This window comes from Oryctolagus cuniculus, chromosome 15, assembly GCF_051225735.1.
Source record: "Oryctolagus cuniculus isolate XC-2025 breed Fujian yellow rabbit chromosome 15, ASM5122573v1, whole genome shotgun sequence".
Taxonomy (NCBI): Eukaryota; Metazoa; Chordata; class Mammalia; order Lagomorpha; family Leporidae; genus Oryctolagus; species Oryctolagus cuniculus.
Window position 1 is genome coordinate 17,583,606 of NC_142881.1, and position 23,505 is coordinate 17,607,110.

Genomic DNA, 23,505 nt, shown 5'->3' on the forward strand with positions numbered 1-23,505 from the left:
TATTAATGGGTTTAGAGATTAGTGTTACGCCTAGACTGAATGAGACCATCACACTCTACAGCAGATTAAAATAGCTCTGCTTCATTTTAAAGTTATATCATAACAAGGCCAAACCCATACTGAATCATTCATAAGGTTTTGAGAGTTGAAATATCAGAGTTATGTATATGCAGAAGTAGTGTTCTGACATTTGAATTTCAGCAACAATTTTGAGACATTTCAAGCTATGCAAAACTTGACATTTCTGTGTTAATAAACAAAACAATGATATGAGAAAAGCCACTTCATGACCAATACTGAAAACTTAAACAGTTAATAAAACTTTAGAAGTACAGGCCTCTAGGACCCAAACACACACAAGAAGTCTTTCCATAAAAGCTTTACATGTTTATTCACAGAGAAAGTATGCACTAAACATTTGTCTACACTTACCCTAAAAACAAATTATTAATTCCTTTCCAGAGCACTTGTTTCTAATGTAATCTTTTCATTTTTCATATATACCTGCCAGAATATTACTGCCACGAGATACACATTGTTGTAAGTTATCTCAAATGTTAGCAACTATATGAGAGTACACAATTTAGTATATCTCACTTTTCTGAGCAGCATTAGGCTCAGCCAGCTTTAATTTTATAAGAAACCAAAGTGAACTACTCAGGAATGACTAGCACATAAAATGATTATCTCCTGAAACACCACAACTAAAACGCTAGACATGATCATCTCTAATAAAAACAGTAACGACATTTTTTAAAAGCTAAAGTAAGTAGGGTAATAATGAAGAACAAAATGTGTAACATTTTCAAGCTGTAAATTAACAGGCAGATATTGACATTTCTTTGAGGTCAATAACAGCTCTTTATTGATCGAAAACGTTAATACCTACTAAGGTCAATATAAGATCTCAAGTGTCAACAAATCTGGATTTGAACTTCTCTTTCCTTTCACATATAAATCTTTCCAAAATGGGTACAGTGTGTTTGGAAAAATCAGAAAACTTCCACTCTCAAGCAAGAACAACCTTAAGAAACAGGCCAAGTTAAAAAAACGTAGCTTTTAAAGTCTTTCACCATAGAATTTTCAGACATTGACCTTAAGGAACAAATCCTGGTATTACACAGATTGGCCAGAATAAAGAAAAACAAAAATAATTGAACATTATGATTTTATAAATTCTTGTTTTCATGATATTTCTTTTTCTTTTTAAAGATTTTTTTTTAGGGGCTGGTGCTGCGGTATAGTGGGTTAAACAGCCATCTTCAGCACTGGTATCTCATATGAGTGCCCATTTGACACCTGACTGCTTCATTTCCAATCCAGATCCCTGCTATCGCCTGGTAAAGCAGTAGAAAAAGATGGCCCAAGTCCTTGGGGCCCTGCACACATGTGGGAGACCTGGAAGAAGCTCCTGGATCAGACAGGCCCAGCTCCAGCCACCAAAGCCATTTGGGGAGTGAAGCAGCAGATGGAAGACTACTCTTTCTCTGCCTCTCTCTTTCTGTAAATCCACCTTTCAAATAAATAAATAAATAAAATTATTTTATTTTATTTGAAAGGCAAAGTTACAGAGAGAGGAGGAGAGACAGAGAGAGAATCTTCCATCTGCTGATTCACTTCCCAAATGGCTGCAATGGCTGGGTCTGGGCCAGGCTGAAGCCAGGAGTTAGGAGCTTCTTCAGGGTCTTTGCCCTGTTTGAAAGGGCCCAAACACTTAGACCATCCTTCGCTGCCTTCCCAGGTGCCACAGAGGGAAGCTGGATCAGAAGTGGAGCAGCTGAGTCTCAAGCCAGCGTCCATATAGGATGCTGGTGCTACAGGTGGAAGCTTAAACTGCTATGCCACAACACTGGTCCTACTTCATGACATTAACAATGACAATAATGAACTCTCCTTCCATCTGCCTGTCTCTGCCTCTCTCTCTTGCTCCCAACCACCCTCTGTGTGTATATGTATGTGTTTATTTGAGAAACTATGATGTGAAATAATTTTTCAAAAAGGGATGTTAGGCACTTTAAAGATTAAGTTCTTTTTAATTGTACAATTAAAAAGTAATATTTTAGGAAATTCAGAAGATAAGAAAAAATTAAATGTAATCTCAATCTCTCCTTTTAAAATATTTTTTTAAAACGTTTTATTTTTTTCTATTTTTTAACTTTTATTTAATAAATATAAATTTCCAAAGTACAGCTTATGGATTACAGTGGATTTTCCCCCTATAACCTCCCTCCCTTCCGCAACCCTCCCATCTCCTGCTCCCTGTCTCATCCCATTCACATCAAGATTCATTTTCAATTATCTTTATATACAGAAGGTCAATTTAGTATATACTAAGTAAAGATTTCAACAGGTTGCACCCACACAGAAACACAAAGTATAAAGCATTATTTGAGTACTAGTTATACTGTTAATTCACATAATACAACACATTAAGGACAGAGATCCTACATGGGGAGTAAGTGCACAGTGACTCCTGTTGTTGATTTAACAACTGACACTCTTGTTTATGGCGTCAGTAATCACTCAAGGCTCTTGTCATCAGCTGCCAAGGCTATGGAAGCCTTTTGAGTTCACCAACTCCGATCTTATTTAGACAAGGTCATAGTCAAAGTGGAAGTTCTCTCCTCCCTTCAGAGAAGGGTACCTCCTTCTTTGACGGCCCGTTCTTTCCATTGGGATCTCACTCACAGAGATCTTTCATTTAGGTCTTGGTTTTCCATGCCTGAAATACTTTCATGGGCGTTTTAGCCAGATCTGAATGCCTTAAGGGCTGATTCTGAGGCCAGAGTGCTGTTTAGGACATCTGCCATTCTATGAGTCTGCTGTATATCCTGCTGCCCATGTTGGATCGTTCTCTCCTTTTTTAATTCTATCAGTTAGCATTAGCAGACACTAGTCTTGTAAAACATTTTATTTTAAAAGTAGACAGACTAGAGAGGCCAGCAGGTAGATATCTTCCATCTACTTGTTCATTCTCCAAATGGCCTGCAACAGCTGGGGCTGGCCAGGCCAATGCTGGTATCCTGGAACTCAGTGTGGGTCTCCCATGTGAGTGGCAGAGACCCAAGTACTTGAGCCTCCCAGGGTACACATAAGCAGAAAGGTGGAATTGGAAGAGAATGTGTACCCAGGTACTCCACTGTGAGATGTGGATATACCAGCAGTGTTCCAAATGCTGCACCAAACATCCACTCTCCCCCATTATTCTTATGCAACTACTTACAATATCATAATCTGTTGCTTCTTTCTAGATTAGAAAACAAAAAAATATTAACTCACAATTTTAGTAAGTAAAATGGTCTATTTGTACACATCTACAGATGACACATATGGATGGACCACTGAGACAATGTCCCCTCATGTATTCATCTTTTCTGGGAATAATGAAATTGAGATATTTATTAGCCCGATCCTTTCAACAGCCAGATGAAAGTTCATATTGTTCTTTTTAGAACTACTAGAAGCATTTCAGAAGGGAAAGGTAAGAGAGAAGAGAGAGGCAGGCAGGAAGCAAGCAAGGAAGCAAACAATCTTAGAGCCCAAACCTGGGCAAGATGCTTTCAAATAGACAGGCCTATCAGTTATTGAAAGGTTGGTCACATTATCAACAGTGTCCATAAAAGAAAACATAAATGGGAGACCAGGTCTCTGGCAATGACAATATTATACTCTGGTTCTCAGTAAGTAGAAGAGTTCTCGGATTGCAATGTACTTTTTAAATCCATTTCAGAAGAGTTTTACATTTCAGAAAATCAGGAAACATGTGACAAGTACAAAGTTCTCCTTTACTTCACACCCAGTTTCTCCCATGATTACATTTTATCTTGCAATAGTACATCTGCAATAGTTAACAAACAGACAAAGATTCATTATTATCAACTAAAATCCAAGCATTACCCTTATTGCCTTAGTTTTTGTCTAATGTCCTTTTTCTGTTTCAGAATCCCATCCGGCATAACACATTATCTTTAATCACCATGTCTCCTAAGTTCCCCTTGGTTAGGACAATTTGCAATGCACTTACAGCACAGGCTTTGGAAACGGTATATATAAATTTGCTGACTTGCATCTATTGTCAACACCGGAATAAAAACACTTACAAGTTGAGACTGTTACAGATCTAAGAAATATAAATACATTGAAGAAGGGAATAAAAATGAATGCCTGGCAGAGAAGAAAGCAAACGATACCAGACTTTTTAATGTGTCTATTTATCGAATGTAGTTAAGAGAAATAGTTTCATTTTTAAAAAATCCTGTAAGATTACAACCACTGGTCTGGCCTATCAGCCATCTATGTGTTCACCTCTTCCCATTACATTGCTAAGTACTACCATTTTAATTAACTGCTGATGAGGTAGTGAAGTAGGCAAGAAATAAATATATGGCAGTGATGGGTAACCGCCCATCTATATTTGTTCTCCCTCCTGTATAGTATCAAATTGGGATTAGAAAATGGTCTTTCAGTTCGAACTGCCATCTAGTTCCTGCCAGGGGAACGTCAGAAGGATACTGGGAAGCCTTCACTGTGGACGTGTCTTCCGCATTCTCTCTCTGCCTAGCTGCTGCCTAAGCAGAGAGGCTGTCAAGTCTCACTGCAAGGCAGTGCCACAAGACAGGAAAAATCTGGATTTCTGAATTACCACACAGAAGGCCAGCTGCTCACTTGCAACAGACAGCCTCTTCCAACAATGAGAAACAAATCTTCCCGCGAGAGTGCCCTGAAGTAACTGAGTGTCCTGAAGTAACTGGAGTTTGCAATGGCAGCTAGTATTTCCATGCAAGCTAGTACAAATGGCAGCTAACTTTTACCAAGCACCTAGAATGGCCTTAGTGTGGTACTGGATGTTCTATATACTTTGCCTCATTCATCTCTCATGACAACTTCGACATTCAAGACATACCAGGATTTTTGTGTATCAGGAAACTAATATTCAGAAAGGCTAAAGAACTTGCTCAAAGTCACACAGCTATTAAGTGGCAAGACCAAGATTTGAACTCAGGTCTGTCTAGTTGCAAAGCTCCAAGCACATTCCATTTTACTTCACTGCAGGTGGAAGACAGGCAATCTGACTTGGCACTCAGATTAAAAAATAGCTCCTATGCATTTTATATAGGTAACTTTTTTATCCTCAAAGAAGAAGAAAAATTGCAGTGTGCTCTCCTAGTTTTCATGTGGAAGATATGCAGTCCCAATTTATAAGGGGTGGGTGTGAGGTGATGAGTTCGTTTGAATTTGTTAGCATTTTTCAGATCTAGACGAGGTTATACAAAGATGTGGAAGAGTAGGATAACACTCCACCTTTGTAACCTGCTGATAATCTTACGGCGTTTAATTTGAGTAGAGTTCAGCAACTTACGGAGGGCACGAAAGAACTATTGCTCCACAAGGTTTACAGTTAACAAAGGAGAGAACAGAAAGACTTACTTGTTCTCACAACAGTATGAATTTAAAGAACTATATGGGGTGTGTATTCTACAGGAAGCCCAAGTAGGAAGAAAAATGAAACACTGTGCCTTGCACACAGCAATAAAAATGAGGGGATTCATTGTAGTAAGAACATTCACAGCTGGTAGGCAATATCAGTGAGGCAATAACATAGTTGGTCCATCTTCATGCTTACCTTTTGGAGTCGTAGTTTTTTTTTTTTTAAGATCTCTTTTTTATATTAACAAAGTCACTCCAGTCAATCTCTTTAACTTACCTACATGAAAAATTTAGATGACTTTGTAAAAGGCCTATGCTAACTAAGGCCAGTAAGAAAAACTGACACATCCTTTAGATCAGTCAGCTTTCTTACTGAAAAATTGCTTGCTTGTTGGCTTGAGTAACAGGCTTACTCATCAACAGATCTGCAGAAGACACTCAACATTAGGGATGAGCCCAAGATATGCTAATACGGTAAAGGGAAAACAGAAAATACTGATTTCTTCATGAAATCTAATAAACTGTATGTTCTGGTTGTAAGGTGCATGGCATCTGGGGAAGAGTTCAGGGGAGGTCTGCTCAGTCTGATCCAGTAATGTGCATTTCAGATAAGTTAACTTATTGACTGATGACACAATGAGGTAACAGATGCAAAAGTAGATTGAAAATTTTACAGCAAAATACACAATGCTGTTGTTTATGGGATCACTGTTATTTTTGGCACACTTCTAAAATGTATTAAATAAAATAACTGTATATATGATCATTAATGGATAGGTTAACTGGGCATGTTACTCTGAAATAATAAGTTAGAGTTAAAATAAATGTTATCATTTTCAAGTATACTTAATGACTGAGATGAATGTTAGATATGCCATAGGACACACGCTGAAAATTCTCACAAACCAAGCATTTGCCCCAAAGCCTAGCTTGGGCCAGAGTTTACCCACATTCTCTTCTCCCCTTCTCTTTACTTATTCCATCTCTTCTGAGTCTTTCTCTAACATAATGAAATAGGCTTGCTTACTTCCTCCATACTGCTTCAAAAATACTAATTATATTTGTTGTAAAGATATATAGCTATCTATTTCTCACACAGGCATTTTTTTAAAGATACTCTAGCCTATTAAAGGAACTTTATATTCCAAGTGCCTAGGACAGGGTAGTGCCAGGGTCTTTGCCTTCCTAAATGACATACAATCTATTTTTACCTTTTAGGTGGGTTAAATTTCTCCTTCACCCTATTTCAAATGCAAATTATGCTAATAATATTAATTTAAGGCAGTATTTTTCTTCCTATTTCAGAAATCAACTATTGCCCAGAACAAGGGTAATGAACCCAATTCTAATTTCTAAAGCGCTTACTAATTATTTGCTCAATACATGTTAAGGATCCACTATGCTCTTCTTAAGTGCCATGTGCTTCAATTAACTTTGAAAATAGAAATAAAGAAAATTAGCTTCATTGCATTGATATTTTATGTGAATGGAAATCATAACCATTCAGTGTGGATGGGGATATTAGGTAATTGATCACAATGAAATGAGTGATCTGGAAGGTATGGTAAGACTACCTAACAACATGCTTTATTTTTCCTCCAAAAGGGACAATTTTCAAAGAGCTTTTTCCTTTTCTGGTTTCTAAGTGGTTTCTTCCTGTTTCTAAATAAATAGATATTTATTTAACTATGCCTTAGAGTTTATATCTTAAGATGCAAAAGGGCAGCTCAATGCCAAACATGAATGATGACCCACCACGACAATCTCTTTGATAATGACTTGACTTAGAAAAACATATTCTTCAATAAAAAATTACTTTTTAATGTTAACTTTGTTCTCTTGTGGCAACAGTGGAAAACACTGTAGCCCAACAGGAAATATAGTCGAAAGCTTCAAATGTAGAGCACACAAAAAAAGCCATTTAAAAAGCTCATGCCCATCAAGTTTTCCACTTGATATAAGTCGTACACAAAGTCTTAGTCCAATGCGAACCCATGCTGTGACAATTCTGTAGCACCCACCTCAGAAAATTCTGTTAAATACATAAACACTGCTGAAAGGAAAACTTCTGGGCGCTAGAATTCAGACTCAAAGGGAAAAATAAGCCTGATTAAAAAAAAAAAAAGCCCAAAGAAAGTTATATAAGTACAGTGCAACAAGGTCATAAGCTTAACCGTCCTTCACTGTAATATTTGAAAGTAAATTGGCATTTTAGCGATCTGCTTTGGTCGTCATTCTTTTTCTCAACTCAGAGATGCGAGAGAGTAAGAATGGCTTCATGTGTACCTTACAGACCAACTGGAAAAGCGATAGGCAAGGCACCTTTAAAAATGAGTGTAATGCTTTTTAATGGATTAAAAATGAACCCTATGAATTCACTTGGATCACCTAAGGAGAAGGTTCTCCAAATAAGGTTTAAATGGCATTCTTTTCTTACCACTATAGAGCACACCAATATCTCAGAGAACCTCACAAATTTAATCACAACGTGAAAATACTCTTTAAGAGCTCTACCCCAAATGAAAGTTACCTCTATTCTCTTCAGAATAGAATCAGGATTTTCAAGATCTTAGAATTTAACATGCTTGTAATTATAAAGTAAGTGATAAGTACACATCGAAAATAATTATTTTACAACTGGGGAAAACTTTTAAAAACTCACAGGATATGGTCATGCAAGTCTCAGCACTTAAAAAGTATCTATTCAAACAGAGATGTCCTTCAGATGCTGAAAACATTCCATCACCCAAAATAATGAAGAGAAACTTTTTTTTTTTGTACAGGCAGAGTTAGATGGTGAGAGAGAGAGACAGAGAGAAAGGTCTTCCTTCCGTTGGTGCACCCCCCAAATGGCCGCTATGGCCGGCGCACTGCGCCGATCTGAAGCCAGGAGCCAGGTGCTTCCTTCTGGTCTCCCATGCGGGTGCAGGGCCCAAGGACCTGGGCCATCCTCCACTGCCTTCCCGTGCCACAGCAGAGAGCTGGACTGGAAGAGGAGCAACCGTGACAGAATCTGGCGCCCCGACTAGGACTAGAACCCAGGGTGCCAGCGCCACGGCAGGAGGATTAGCCAAGCGAGCCATGGTGCTGGCCTAAAGTTTAATATTTCTAAAAAAAGTTCTTGTGTAAAGTATATATGGTTGAATAAAATTAATATTAGTTCAACTACATAATCCTATGTTCTTATATTATAGAACATAAGATGCTAATTTGTTATTTCTCTAATAATTTGGACATGCAGTGTTTCTGAACTACAGTCCGCACTTGCATCAGCATTAATGGACATAAGATTTGCTACTCTGAGAACCCATGACTGTGACAGCTGACTTGTCTTGCTAGCTTTGTATCCCGGTAGCAACTAGCACTCAGCTGGACTCGATGAAAGCTTGTCAAATAATAAAACACAATATTCACCTTCTTTCATATGATCTCATACAACTCTCACTAATAACTGAGAATCAAGAAATTTATTCTTTTACCAATGCATAGATGCTCTAAGTGCAAGAAACAAGTTGTGATTATTTTTTGAGTCTATTTTCTTGAAGTCTTAAAAATGACTTATCAGTAAATTCTGATATACTTTGCAGGAGATATCAGTACACGTTCCAAGCTGGATGACAACATCAAAATACTTCATGCATTACTTTATATTATTGTGTATTCTTTTATCCATTAATCTTTTCAATAGATTATAAACTAATAGATTTGAGGATTTATATTTTCAAATCTACCTACTATATTCTACATAGCATGGTGAACCTTCAAAATGTTTTTTGAAGAGGAGAGGGAGGAAAGGAGGAAGAAGAGGAGAAAGATGATACAGTAAGGAGAGGGAGAATGGGATCAGGAGAGGCAGTGTCAGTATATGTGCAGTAAACTGAGATGATAAAATTAATGGCGTTGAGTCTGGTAACATCTTTACCTAAATAAATACTACCCAAAGTGACTAAAATTTCTGAATGAATTCTACAACAAGTTGATCAAAATAATAAAAGGATGAGTTGAAAGAAATCATCAAGAAACAAAATATGGAGTGTGATAAAGTTGCAATATTGTGCTCTTAAACTGCACAACCTCCATGTAACCACACAAAAGGCTTTGGAACACTCCATCATTAGTTCAGCCAAGACCTGGAAACAAATATATAAAGGAAGTCATCCCAACTATTAAAATGCACTTGTTCAGATTCTTTAAAATGTTCTGAACATGAAGCACATTTTGTTTGACTTGAAGAAAATGTAAGTGCATGCCATATATTGATTGCTTTTCCTGTAAGAACTCTTAAAATAGAGATGAAAATGAAACAGTGGTTCACAAATTATCTCATTCTCATTAAAAAGCTATACTATAAAATTTATTTGTTGGGGCCGGTATTATGGCGTAGCGGGTAAAGCTGCCACCAGCAGTGCTGGCATCCCAGTTGGGCACCGGTTTGAGTCCTGGCTGTTCTACTTCCGATCCAGCTCTCTGCTATGGCCTGGGAAAGCAGTAGAAGATGGCCTGAGTCCTTGGGACCCTGCAACCATGTAGGAGACCTGAAAGAAGCTCCTGGCTCCTGGCTTCAGATCGGCACAGCTCTGTCCATTGTGGCCAATTGGGGAGTGAGCCAGCGGATGAAACTCTCTCTCTCTCTCTCTCTCTTCATGCTTCTCTGGCTAACACTGTTACTCCAAATGAATTAAAATTTTGATGAGATAACCATCAAGTGCAAAAATAATCTGAATATATCATGTAAAACATGACAGTGGATATATATTCCTAAGATTAGATAACTATAACAGAGTTTTGACATTTTGGAATTAAAGTGAAATCCATATGTTTATTTATTTTTAAAGATTTATTTTACTAATTTGAAAGATAGTTACAGAGAGAGGTCTTCCATCTACTGGTTGACTCCACAAATGGCCACAATGGCCAAGGCTGGACCAGGCCAAAGCCAGGAGCCACGAGCTTCTTCCAGGTCTCTCACATGGATGCAGGGACCCAAGCACTCGGGCCATCCTCTGCTGCTTTCCTGGGCACATTAGCAGGACCTGGATAGGAAGTGGAACAGCCAGGACTCTAACTGATGCCCACATGGGATGGTGGTGCTACAGGCAGCGGCTTAACCCTCTATGCCACAACACTGACCCCCATATTTCTATTTTTTTTAAAGAGATAATCTTCATAGTGAGAAACAGAACTTGTAAGGAAACTATCAAAACTGAAATGGATAGAATCCCCTGTCATTAAATCCACAACAAATAAGGTATGTGTAGTAAACATTTTATTTTTTCAAAAGAACATGCAACTATACAACAGTGTCATTATTTTTACTCATAAAGTCATTTTTGCATTTCCCTAATGAAACAAGATATATTCTTGTAATAAATATGATTGTAAATGGTGTTAGATATAAGAGTAAAATGCATTTGTCAAATATAAAGTTGGTATAATGAGTTCCTTTTGGGTTACAGGATAGATTACTAGTTACTGAGTAATGTCTACTCACATACTCCTAACTAAGGCAACATGAAGAATCTTGGTAGCTCCTAAATAAGACCATCCTTATATCTAATGCCACTAATATTTACATTAACAGATACAACCATATTTTTTTTATTTTAGAGTCAGTGCAGGTGCTAACTATATCTAGCTACCTACCTTAAATTTTACACGCATTTACATGAAATTCAAAGCAATGACTTTTTTCTACTACAAATAAACCACAGACTCAATACTAAAACCAAAAAACAGGCATTTAACTCAACATTAAAGTACACTCAAATCACAGCTGGTCTTGATAAAAGCAGATTCTGATTCAGTAGACTTGGGGTTGGCCCTGAGATCCTGCAGTTCTAAAAGTTCCCAGGTGATACCAATGTTGGTTTCCAGACCCTCACTTTGGGTAAAGGAACTAACCCATTTCCTCCTTATATAAATACAAAATTAACCAAAGTCACAGTGTGCACTTAAAATCAGAACATATCTGAAACGAAGACAGAGATTTATAAAATATATTTTTATTAAGCAGTTAACTAACCCTTCTTTATACACTGTGTCTCTCATGAACTCTGAAAAATATGTATCATTGTCATCATTTTGCATACAAAAGACCAGAAACCTAGTTTTCAACCCAGATTTACCATCACAAATGTCTGTTCCTGCTAGCCTGATGGACTGGACATTGTCTGTTTATAAAGCCATTCCAGGCCTGAACACTGGTAAGTCTGAGAACTCAGGTCAACTGTTAAAAGAATCAATGATGGATTTTGAGCTCCTTGTCTCTGATGCTGTTCAAAATGGATTTGATTTCTCCTACATGCTCACCATCAAATCCCTCCATCAGTAATTTCACCTGGCAAAAGGACCAAATCTGTGATTGCCGTAATAAACTTCTTCGTATGTCTCCTTGTTTCCACTCTTCGGCCCTCCACACCTATAACCCCCGCTGAGAGTCACTGCATGATCACATGATCACATGATCTCCTTGGACTGCAGACTTCTTCCCATATCCGATGGCCTCACTACCTGCTTCCTGCCTGAACACCACCCTAACCATGTACTAGGCCCCCTTATCCCTTCACTCCAGCCAGGCTGGCCTTCTTTGTGCTGCCTGAACATCCCCAGCCCCTGTCATTTCACAGCCTGGGCGCTTGCTCTCCCCTCTGCCTGGCATGCATCAGCTTTCCTGGATTCGCTTATAGACGGCTTCTTTGAACCATTCAAGACAGCTCACAGGCTGCTTCTCCGGGAGATCTTTCCAGACCAGCCAACCTATGGCAGCTTTCATCAGTTGCTCCTTAATACTCTGACTTACTTTACTACCATCTGAAATGAACCTGACCATTTATTTATTAATTTCAGAAAGTACCTGTCTCTGCCTGCCTACTTCCTCCCTGTAATAGAAGCAGCCTGAGACAAGGTATGTTCACTGTCTTCATTCACTATTGTAAACTCAGCACATGGCACAGAGTACTCAACAGTTGTTAAATAAATTATGGGGGAAAGAAATTAACAGATGCGAGAACATGACACATTTTGACTACAACAGATCAGTTTGACAACTCTAGGTGTTGGATATTAGTGGCATTCGTGTTTCAGTGCAGTCTATTGGCTAAGAATATGGAAATGAGATAGTCTGACTGTACTATTTCCTAGCTTTGTAAGTGTGGGCAAATGACTTAATCTCTTAGTTGCTTGTTTTCTTACCTGCAAAATGAGAAAACAACCCCTGTCTAGGGTCATGCTGAAGAGTAACTAGAACAGGAATATACAGTACTGAAACAGGGAGTGGCCTCTATGAAGCGCTCAATCAACACTGTAGTATTTTCAACACTGCCAGTCACTACTCCCATAGGACCCTGGGTGAAGGGTGGGGCACCTCTTCCTGAGGGCACAGAGGCTGGTGGAAGCCTAGCACTCTGTTGTAGACATCAATGGCCAAATGGGAGTCAAAGCCGCTTGGCTCACAGTGATTACAGAGAGAAGGGACGCTGACTCATAATGCTCAGGTCCCCAGGGATGTCAGGACCCAAGGCAGCAAATGGGACAAATCACGATTCCACGAAATGAGGCTGCTGAATGTGGGCAAACAAGCGGCTCCAGGCGCACTGGGCCCATCCAAAGCACAGGATCTTAAACTACTCTGTACCCACTGAAAGGAGACAGGGAGTTTTTGAATTTCTGCCCTTGTATAATTTTTCTTTCAGCATATTTCTTTTATTAATCATTCAGCTTCCACTAGTTTTGTTCCTGATATAATTCTGGGATATTTACTTCAGGGAAAAAAGGAAATGTAATTTCAGACTAAAGGGCAGAAAACCCAAAGTTTTAAGTATTAAGTCTCTGACCTCAAACAAAGTAAGTTTTTCCACAGGAAAATGTCATAGTGCCTATCAGTAGTAACTGAAAGAAGGAAGACACAATTTTCCTCAGAGACTATAGGACGAGAACTTAAGAGAAATGCGAGCTCCATCTAGCCAATGGCTCAGGCAATTGCTCCCAAGGAACCTCCATTAATGCATCTGGTAATTGTGTTTTTTGAAAAAATATTTTTATTTACTCATCTTTATTTTATTTGAAGGCCTGAGAGGAGAGAAAAAGAGAAACAGAAACACACACAGAGTGCCTTCTATCTGCTGGTTCACTCCCCAAATGCCTACAACAGCCAGTATCAGGCCAGGCTGAAGGCAGGATCTCAGAATTCCATCTGGGTCTCTCCCATATTGGTGGCAGAGGGACTCCAGTGCATGAGCCATCACCTGTTGCCTCCCAGGATGCACATCAGCAGGAACCTGGATCAACAGCAGAGATGGAACCCAAACTCAGTGACTATGATATGAGATGTTGGCATCCAAAACAGTGTCTTAACTGCTGTGCCAAATGCCCCCTGCTAATTTGCTTCTGGATAGAAATCTTAGTTTGCAATGTTCTAGTATATGCTTTTTTTTTTAAATTAATTAATTAATTAATTAATTTTAAAGGCATAGTTACAGAAAGGCAGAGGCAAAGAGACCAAGAGAAGTCTTCCATCCACTGGTTCACTCCCCAAATGGCTGCAACAGCCAGAGCTGGGCCGATCCGAAGCCAGGAGCCAGGACCTGCTTCTGGGTCTCCAACATGTATGCAGAGGCCCAAAGATTTGGACCATCTTCTATTGCTTTCCCAGTCATAGCAGAGAGCTGGATCGGAAGTGGAGCTTGAACTGGCATCCATATAGGATGCAAGCACTGCAGGTGGTGGCTTTACCCACTACACCATAGCACCGGCCTCACCTTCTTTTATTTTAATGTCATTTATTCTTCTATCTACCGTTTACTAGAATTGTTCAATTAACTTTGCCAGTCTTCTCAGATAGAAAGAATCCACAAAAACAAAACAAACAAACAAAAAACATGACTGGTGTTCAATTCTATGCATATTGGTGTAAATGGCACTTAGAATCATGTATTTTTTCCTCATACCAAACAAACTCTGGATATATGTCCCTTTGCTGAGTAGCCATTCTTGAAGAGACAGTGACTGTTTGACAAAATAACGTAGAAATATAAAAAATGACCGGATTTTATTTTTTCTTATTTTCATTGAGAGAGAGAGAGAGAGATTGATTGATTGATTGCCTCCACTGGTTCATTCCCCAAAAGCCTGCATCAGCCAGGGCTGACTCACACCAAAACCAGGAGCCCGGAACTCAATCCAGATATCCCTTGCAGAGATCCAAGTACTTGAGCTGTTATCTGCTGCCTCCCAGGTTGTGCATTAGCAACAGTGGAGCCGGGACTCAAACCCAGGCACTCTGATGTGGGATATGGGTGTCCCAAGTGACCTCTTAACCACTGCATTAAATGCCCACCCCAAAACGGCTAAATTTTAGAAGATGAATTTCATTACTTGTTAAGAAGACCATCACCTTCAAATACTCATTCCACACCATCCTATCCCATTCCATACTATTCTCTGTATAATATTTGTCAATTATGACCGCTAAGTTAATGAAAAGTTTACAGATTTTTGTTGAAATCTTTGCCAATTATTATGAAGATTAAGTTACTATCTTTGCTGATAGTAACTTATAAAAATGGCAACTTCTACAGAGTCCTACTTAGATATGGTCTTATTTTACTTCATAATCTTATGGGATAGCAAGTATCTGGTGTTAAGTTTCCATGTGGCAAATATCAGAGCATATGCAGAGAGGTTAAGTAACACAGCTGACTAATGACAGGGCCAGATAATGGGATTTTTCTCTTTCTCTAATTTAGTACATCAGGAAATAGTTGCTAGATTTCGTAGTCAAGTAGAATTTCAAAAACAAAAACAGGAACAAAAAGCAACCAAATTTCAGAGGGTCCAAAATAGGCCTACCAGTTTCATTACTTTTCCAGGTAAAGAGAAAGCCAAACGTATATTTTCTATCTATTGCTACTGTATCATAAAACCATCTTTTCTTTTTTTTTTTTAACCCCAAAATAGGAAAAATATTATCTTGGAAAAAGTACAGCTCTTGTACTAAAAAAGAAAAAGATTTATTTATTTATTTATTTATTTATTTGTGGTAGGGGAGAAAGAGAAAGAGGAGAAATCGATCTTCCATCCACTTGTTCACCCCCAAATGACTGCAACGCTTTGGACTGGTCCAGGCTGAAGCCTGAGCCTCAACCTCCATCTTGGTCTCCCACGTCGGTGGCAGGGGCCCAAGCACTTGGGTCAACCCCTGCTGCTCTCCCAGACACACTAGCAGGGAGCTGGATCAGAAGTGGAGCAGCTGGAATGTGAACCAGTGCTCCGATATGGGATTCCAGTATTGCAAGCAGCAGCTCACCTCACTGCAGCACATACTGGCCCCCAAGGCGCAGCGCTTCAAATTAGTAAAATACGCTTTACACAAAAATCAATACATTCTGCCCCTTTTCTCAGTTTGCTGTAGACTGTTGAAAATTTGTAATATAAAACTAGTTCTCAGACTAGAGTACTTGGAAACCATTTTCCTCTTTTGTCCTGTTTCAAAAATCACACTAGCGCTTCCATGTCTTTTCCTCAACAAGGCATTAATTAATAAAAAGTATTCTTTTAGGGGCCAGCGCTGTGGCACAGTAGGTTAAGCATCCGCCTGTGGCACTGGCATCCCATACGGGCACTGGTTCAAGACCCAGCTGCTCCACTTCTGATCCAGCTCCCTGCTAATGGCCTGGGAAAGTAGTGGAGGACGGCCCAAGTGATTAGGCTCCTGCACCCATGTGGGAAACCCAGAGGAAGTTATTGGTTCCTTGCTTTGGATCGGCCAAGCTCCGGCCATTGTGGCCATCTGGGGAGTGAGCCAGCGGATGGAAGACCTCTCTCTGCTTCTCCATCTCTCTGCCCCTCAATCAAAAACATAAATCCTTTAAAAAGTCACTGTTCTTCTATTGCTACTGTAACAAAATGGTAAGTTCCATAAGTTTACATCAGACAAAACGCAAAGCCTTAGATAAAATAGGTATGATGAAGTTGAGGACCAGCAGGAGAGCAGAAAATACAAAAGCAACATGGTCACCACAGTGTATTGTTTCAACATTCCTTCAATAAGAAGCAGGATAGAAAGAATGTATTTTATCCTGCCTTCTCATTCTTCACTCCATCTGCGAACATGTCCAATAAAATGCATTAACATGATGACTCCTGTCCATGCAGGAGCAGCAGCACATCTGTCTTTACCACCACAAGCCCCTTCTTATTCTTCTTCCCACACTTGGTTTTATACTCTTTCAGAAGTTCCCAAGTCTTATATGACAAATAAACATCTAATTTTCTAAATCTTTATGGTTAATATACCATTGCGTTCTACGAAACAGTCCAAGTGATGAGTTCTTTCCACTTTGGGAAGAAATTACATGAATGGCATAGTAAAAAAAAAAAGACACCCCACAACGCACTTCATCAACCAAATCAAGCCCTGTGACCACTGTCAAGGCAAGAAGACCCCTGACCCCAAGGCAGTCCCATGTGGAAAGAGGTTCACCACTGGATGTTCAGTCAAGGAAAGTCCCCTTAATGACTGTGATGTGCAACAGAGACAGTGCCACATTCCCCAAGGATTGGTCAAGTAACATATTGGTTCTACTCCTTTAATATATACAAATTTCAGTCATACCAAAAAATTATTTTCTGTGAAATAAAGAAAGATTAAAGAGTGTATAACATCAAAGGCCATATACCAATAATACTTACATCTGTATATGTGCTTCACAGTGCATAAAACATTTTAACTATACCACAATTACTGGAGAATATTTTGGGATGAAGAGTATTATTTCTGCTTTATTGAAGAGAAGAAATTGAGGCTCAGAGAGTTCACGTGACTTACTCAGTATCACACAAACAAGAGCTAGAACCACAGCTTGCTCCTTCGGTCTCACGTTCAGGGCTCTTTCCATATGTCACATTCTTCACAAAGTGACCCAAACAGAAAGGACACACAAAAGCTACCTTTTATTCTCATCAGGACAAAAAGCCAAGCTATCCATAACCTCAGAAAGAAGGGCTGCTCAAGTTCAGGAAAGTTTGTGGTTTCTTCAGTTTTCTCACCATTAATACAAAGCCAATATTGTTCAATATTCAGTTCCCTGGAAGTCATCACATAAACCAGCCAATAGGGGCTACCCATGAATCCACAGAAAGAAATACACTAGCCATTCATTAAAGACATTATTTGGGATCACTTTCATTATACCTACTCTTTCAAAATAAACATTTTTGTAACACTAAATTTTTAAAAAATCAATGGAAATATTGTTGGTCACATATTTCTGTGGCTAGTATATCTGAGAGCAAGCAATCTAAAATATTCAGAATAGATTATTTACAGTCTTTGCAAAACAAAACAAAAAGTATAGCTAAATAATAAGAAACTGATGACTACTATGGTGTTAATAGGTATTTATTTACTATGTAAAAACATAAAATCATTGCATGAACATTTATAATTGAAAAGCTTATCTATTTTAAGTAGACTAGTCTTGGAAGTCAAACTGGAAATATGTTTTCTGAAATTAAAAACTAGTGTTAATTCAAATCAAAAGTTTGAATAGTATTAATTAATGCTAGTAAGATTATTATGAACATTAGCTTGCTGTGACTTTTTTTCCCATATCCAATTACACGTTCTGTTCATAATTTTAAAAAAATACAGAATCATTAGGAAACACTTCCAACACTAGGAAAAAATATGCAAAGTAAACTGGGTATCGTTATTTCTTTGTCCCAAGTTCACATCATTTAGACTGATTAAAATGTTAATTTTTACATATGTGAATAAAATGTAAAGGCGCAAACAACTGGAGGCGGCATGGTGTGCTAGCAATCATTGCGGGTGGGTAAACTGACAACATGTAACTGCATATTAAGACAAATGTAGAATTTAGACAAAGTATTCCATCTCTTTTCAGATGTATACTTTTAAACCTCAGGAACTGTTTTCAGTAGATGTCATGCCTTTTAACTTGAAAAAAGATAAGCGCAAATAAGCTCCCAATTGTCTCCCCAATATGTAAACCACATCTCGGGCTGCTGTCTCTGCTGCTCCTTTGAAGTCTCCCTGAAATGTCATGTGTTGTGAAGACTGCTGTGCATAAGCAAGACAATTTGCTCACTCTCAGAATTCTTACCGGTTTCCACTGCTATTTGGTATCCAGCCTCTAGTCTCCGAGATGACCTTTCCAGCCTCTCTGTGTTATCGAGCAGATGTGCCCTCTGAAAAAGAAAAAGGGAGAAAAAAATCAGACAGCCGTCTACAATGTTCTTTTTTTGCCTTTTTTAAAAATAATGCCTTCCGATGCCCTAACATTTGTGGGTGGGGCTGTTATAACCCATTATAGTTAATTTTTAGCAACTCTTCCATTGTAAGAACCTCTACAATGGACAGATTCCCAATCAATCATGTATGGACCATCCACTTTTTTTGTTTTAAAAGGCAACCTGTGGTGTATGTGGTCCTGATAAATCTTACTCCAAAACACTGCAAACATATGAAAACCAGAGCCAAAGGATAGTTTGTGTTTCAGCTGAGATGAGATACTTGCATAGATCTGTGATCCCCATTTGTATTTTTAATGCAATCATTTCAAAAACCCATTTGTTTCTTTGATTCCTACAGAGAGTAATTTTTAAACAGAAACTTTATTTTTAAGAGAATGCTACTCAATTTTGGATGTGTAGCAAGATGCCATACAGAACAACATATGCTACTAAAACAGAATACTAAACAGTACTTGTAGTTTTAGGACAACTCGGAACAACCAGCAAGAAACAAGAGACACGTGTTTCTCCATTTATACAGATGTACAAAACTGTGAATCTATTCCCAAATATAGATGGCATTAGATTGAAGGTGAACTTTTAACATATAGTATTTCAGACTGTAACCTAAAACTAGAAAAGTTACATATACCTCTTTTCTCACTTTTACATTATATTAGATGGGGGGGATTAGAGGATTAGCCCCAAATTCTCAGCTTCCAGACTTTTTTTTTTTCTACACTGAGTTTTTTTTAAACTACACATTAGATCTCTTCGGGTCGCCCAAACAGACGTACAAGCTAATAATGACTGGGAATGAATAAGAATATATGCAAGTCCAGATACTTAGAAATACATGAATATGTAGATCTGTATATGTGTATGTCTGTATACGTATATAAGTATTTAATAAATTAATACCTTCCTTGCTCAAATCAGTTTTGGTGCCCAGTGAAAAAGAAAGAAAAAATGCAACCATAACTCCTGTAACTTTGTGTTGTTGACAGATGTCATTTAAAGTCGTGGAAATGCTTTCTAATAATAATAATAAAAAAAAAAAAGGAGGTGCCACACACATTATCTGAGTGGCTGTCGAGAGAAACGATCTACCTTGCTCTAATGAGCCCCCATGGATCTTGGAGATGCAAGCTGTATTGACATGCACACTTAAGCTAATACACCTAGACCAGTGCCTCCAAGCTCTAGCAGCCAGGGAAGCTGACAGAATATCTCGCTTCCATCTTCAAAGAAAGGAAGTGATTAGTATGTTATCATTACCATTCAAAACGTGATTTCCTTATTCCCTCCCGGCATAGGTGACACATCTGAGATGCGGCCAGACGTTGGAGGCAGCTAAAGCCACATCAAAGCTTTCCTTGAAATTTTTTGGGGGGAAGGGTTGGGGGGAGAGAATCATTAAAACAATGCATTTAGAACAGAGAGATAGGACCTGATGTGAAGGTCAGGGAGCTGCAACAACAGTCTATAATAATTAATAGAGTTGTCTAATATACAGTGGAGAATTAAGGGGAAAATCGCCCCCTCCTCCTGGAAGAGAAAAACTAAATAAATAAAACAGAGAAAGGAAGGAAAGCTTCTTACGCTGTGAAAAAGCAAAATCATTGAAAGCTGCAACTGAGCAAAAGAAGAGCCAGAGGAAGTCTGTGTGTTTGGCATTGATGACTATTTTAAAATAAAATTAAATATGTTATTACTAAGGCTTGTCAAAAATAGCTTTCCTACTCCTAATTCTCCCTACATGCAGGTTCTTGGAGAAAGGATTGCTCTTTCCTTATCTGAATATTGTTCTCTACCTTAACAAAAGACATAGTCTCAAACTGGTGATTCTCTAAAATGATATCTATCAGATCTGCAAAAGCAAGAACAAATCTGAATATTAATGTAGAATAAGACAACAAAGATTTCTGGTTGATTTTCCTACTGGATGAAATCCTAAATTAAAGAGAAACAATTAGCAACTGTAAATTTAAAAATACCAGAAATGGACATTGTACTTATATGATAGTACAGGATATGGAAAATAAAGCATTTAAATGTAGAATGATATGGGGGATTTCATGGCTATAATGGGAAACAAGATTTCTAAAAGAACTTTAAAAAAAAGTATAATCCTAAATAACATAAGCAACTTCGTCAGGATGGTTCAATTTTATCCTAGAAAATCTGCACACAAGAGGACTATCAGTTTACCAGCAGCTTTCCAGCAGGATTTCACTTTGTATTTTGGAACCTCTTCACTTAAGTCAAACTAAAATCAAGTTCTTGTAACAGCTGCGCTATTTACATTGTTCCCTTGGTTGTACATTGCCCTGGTCTCTATAAATGAAAGGAAATACACTACAGTAGCAGCTGATGCTTTCAACTTGCCCCCATACTCCATCCCAAACTCATTCTCTCACCCTCTTCTCAGCCCTTTTCAAAGCAGGTAAGTGAAGCTGTGCAGGAGCTTCAGACAGAGCTCAACTTGTGTGAGGAGCTGTGCAATGTGCAAAGCTGGAGGTGCAGGATTCAAACAGCTCAGAGTAGCCACCGCCAGATCAGCTCCCAGCCCTGCCTCCAAGCATACCCCATTTCCAAAACAGAGCCAGAGAGAGCACTGTAAGGATAGGATGGGGCACCCTTTGTTACCAAACACAACAAAACATCATACGCTGGAGCACATGGGTGCTTGTCTGCCTAGCAGAGGTGCCAGTAAGAAATCCGGGATAACACTCACTGTATGATTACTATTAAAATCCCAACTGAGAAACAGTTACTTCTGAGCAAACCATATACCAGTGCAGTGCCATCACCATAATCGGGTCTATAAATATCAATGCCACGTTCATAATAAAGACTCTTAAAACATTTCATCGTATTCATTGGATGATCTAATTCTTCCAATTATAATTTCATAATGGGTTATAGTCAGAAACATGAATTCCAGAACCATAATTCTAGAATTGTTGAAATTGTTGCTATAAGCAAACAAAAGAATTAAGTCATCGAACATAATAAAACGTATTTTAAAGTAAATGTGATATTTTCAGCTTTTAGAATTAAGCTTTTTAATTCTACACAATTCAACCTAACAAAGATAAATGTGTCAAAATGCTTACTGTAATGAAGCATAAGACTTAGTAATCATTTTTACTGCTTAAAATCAGGGACAAGATTTTGGTGCAGTTTCATCTCAGTGAGGTTTACAAGTCTTTTGTTAGTTCCATTGACATTGAAAATTCAGATCTTCACCTAAACATGAGCATATGCAAACATACACAAGCAGATATTCTATCCTGCAGGATAATAATGTTGCAGTATCAGTCACTTCACAAATCATCTAATACAGCAAAACTGCAGTTGATTCATTTAGTTTATACATCTGCTTTCATGTAGGGAAGATAAAAAACACAAGAGGTTGGAGGGTGAGGGTTTTTTGTGTTTTCCCCTATATCGTATATGTCATTACTTTTACCAAGACAGAGCGCCAGTAATGCATCTGAAATCAGAAGAGTTGTTGAAAACCACTGTCTGCAGGCCTTGAAATCAACATTTATGTCACCTAGAGAATGATATATTGACAAAGAAAAAAAAAAAAACTTCTGGGAAGCCTCAATGTAACCAATCTAAACCTGAAAAGAATCCATAGTGTTCTGATTATAAGAATTCTACAATTTTTAAATCACAACATGGGCTGTTATTTTATGTCCTAATAGAAAAATAACAAAATTCAACCTCACTAAATGAAAACTATGAAAAGTATTCTATCTCTGAAAAAAGAATACCAAAGTATATTTGATATGTTTGGCCTAATGGAACAAAAACAAGCAGAATCATTCAACGTCCTGCATTGATACAGGAATAAAATTATCAACACTGAGTAAATATGTGCTAGGCCACAAAGATGTCTAGAGGGCATTATGAAACAGATTAGCAAACTCAAAGATGAGGACTCACTTGGCTGAGTTTCCTACAAAAAGAAAAACTGTTAAACAGCAACAGCAGCAGCAGCAGCAGCAGCAGCTTTGGCTATGCTTCGGTACCTGTGTCTATAGACTGGTAGGGCATTTATATGTGCACTTCCCCAAGAGGATAATGGATACATGGTGTCAGATGCTAAACCTAAGAATTTTGGGTGAGGGAAAGGAATTTATGTAAGAATGGTTTTCAGTAAAGTAAATCAGAATGTCTGAAAAAATTAAATCAGATTAACTTCTTTGAGAAACCAACACAATTAAAACAAGCTAGAAGTCAGATATCATAGTAAAACTATACTTGGGCATGGTTTTAAGTTTTCATTTATTATTCCTTTCTTTTTTTCACAGACTTTAAAATGAGGATATGATCATTTTTAAAAAGATGGTCACAGAGATTTCTAAGCAACGTAATCAATACTTTTGCTATGTGTAGATTTCCCTGGAAAAACGAGCCCAAAGATCCACTTCAGTTTTATTTGGAAAAGCAAAATTGTAAAAATGGGGGGAAACTAGGAAGTACTCACCTCTTCACGTAATTTTATCAACTGCAACATGAATGCACAAAAAAAAAAAGATAAAAAGGAAAGAAATGGCAGGAAAGAAAGATCAGTTGTGTGACAGGATACAGAATTAACATTGACAATTTATCTGTTTACATGTTTAGCATTTAAAAATCACAGACAAACACATTAAAAGAACCTAAACATAGACTACATGCAGAGTTTTTTGAACGAATAAAGATCACTTTCTCACACTGTCACATTAAACAAAGAGAATAGTGTGAAATTCTCTTTTAAAGTACATCTAAGACACCATCATGAAATAAAGGGGAGCGACTTCATAGGAG

At 38.1% G+C, this 23,505-nt stretch overlaps 1 protein-coding gene across 18 annotated transcripts in view; it reads right to left on the reverse strand.

The window, feature by feature from the left end:
• VTI1A (vesicle transport through interaction with t-SNAREs 1A) overlaps window positions 1-23,505 on the reverse strand; it is a 378,509-nt gene that overhangs the window by 262,874 nt on the left and 92,130 nt on the right. For 8 of the 18 annotated variants that reach the window (XR_011382257.2, XM_008270521.5, XM_051823643.3 and 5 more), the window contains exons 5-6: window positions 23,183-23,203; window positions 18,552-18,636 (exon numbers count right to left, since the gene is read on the reverse strand). Coding sequence is in view for 17 of the 18 variants with exons in the window: in XM_008270521.5 (XP_008268743.1) it covers window positions 18,552-18,636; window positions 23,183-23,203 (106 nt within the window). In the remaining variant the exon portion in view is untranslated. Of the gene's footprint in view, window positions 1-11,821; window positions 13,704-17,256; window positions 17,332-18,551; window positions 18,637-23,182; window positions 23,204-23,505 lie in introns of those variants that run through there. The other 10 variants (XM_002718711.6, XM_051823644.3, XM_008270523.5 and 7 more) reach the window with 5 other exon arrangements.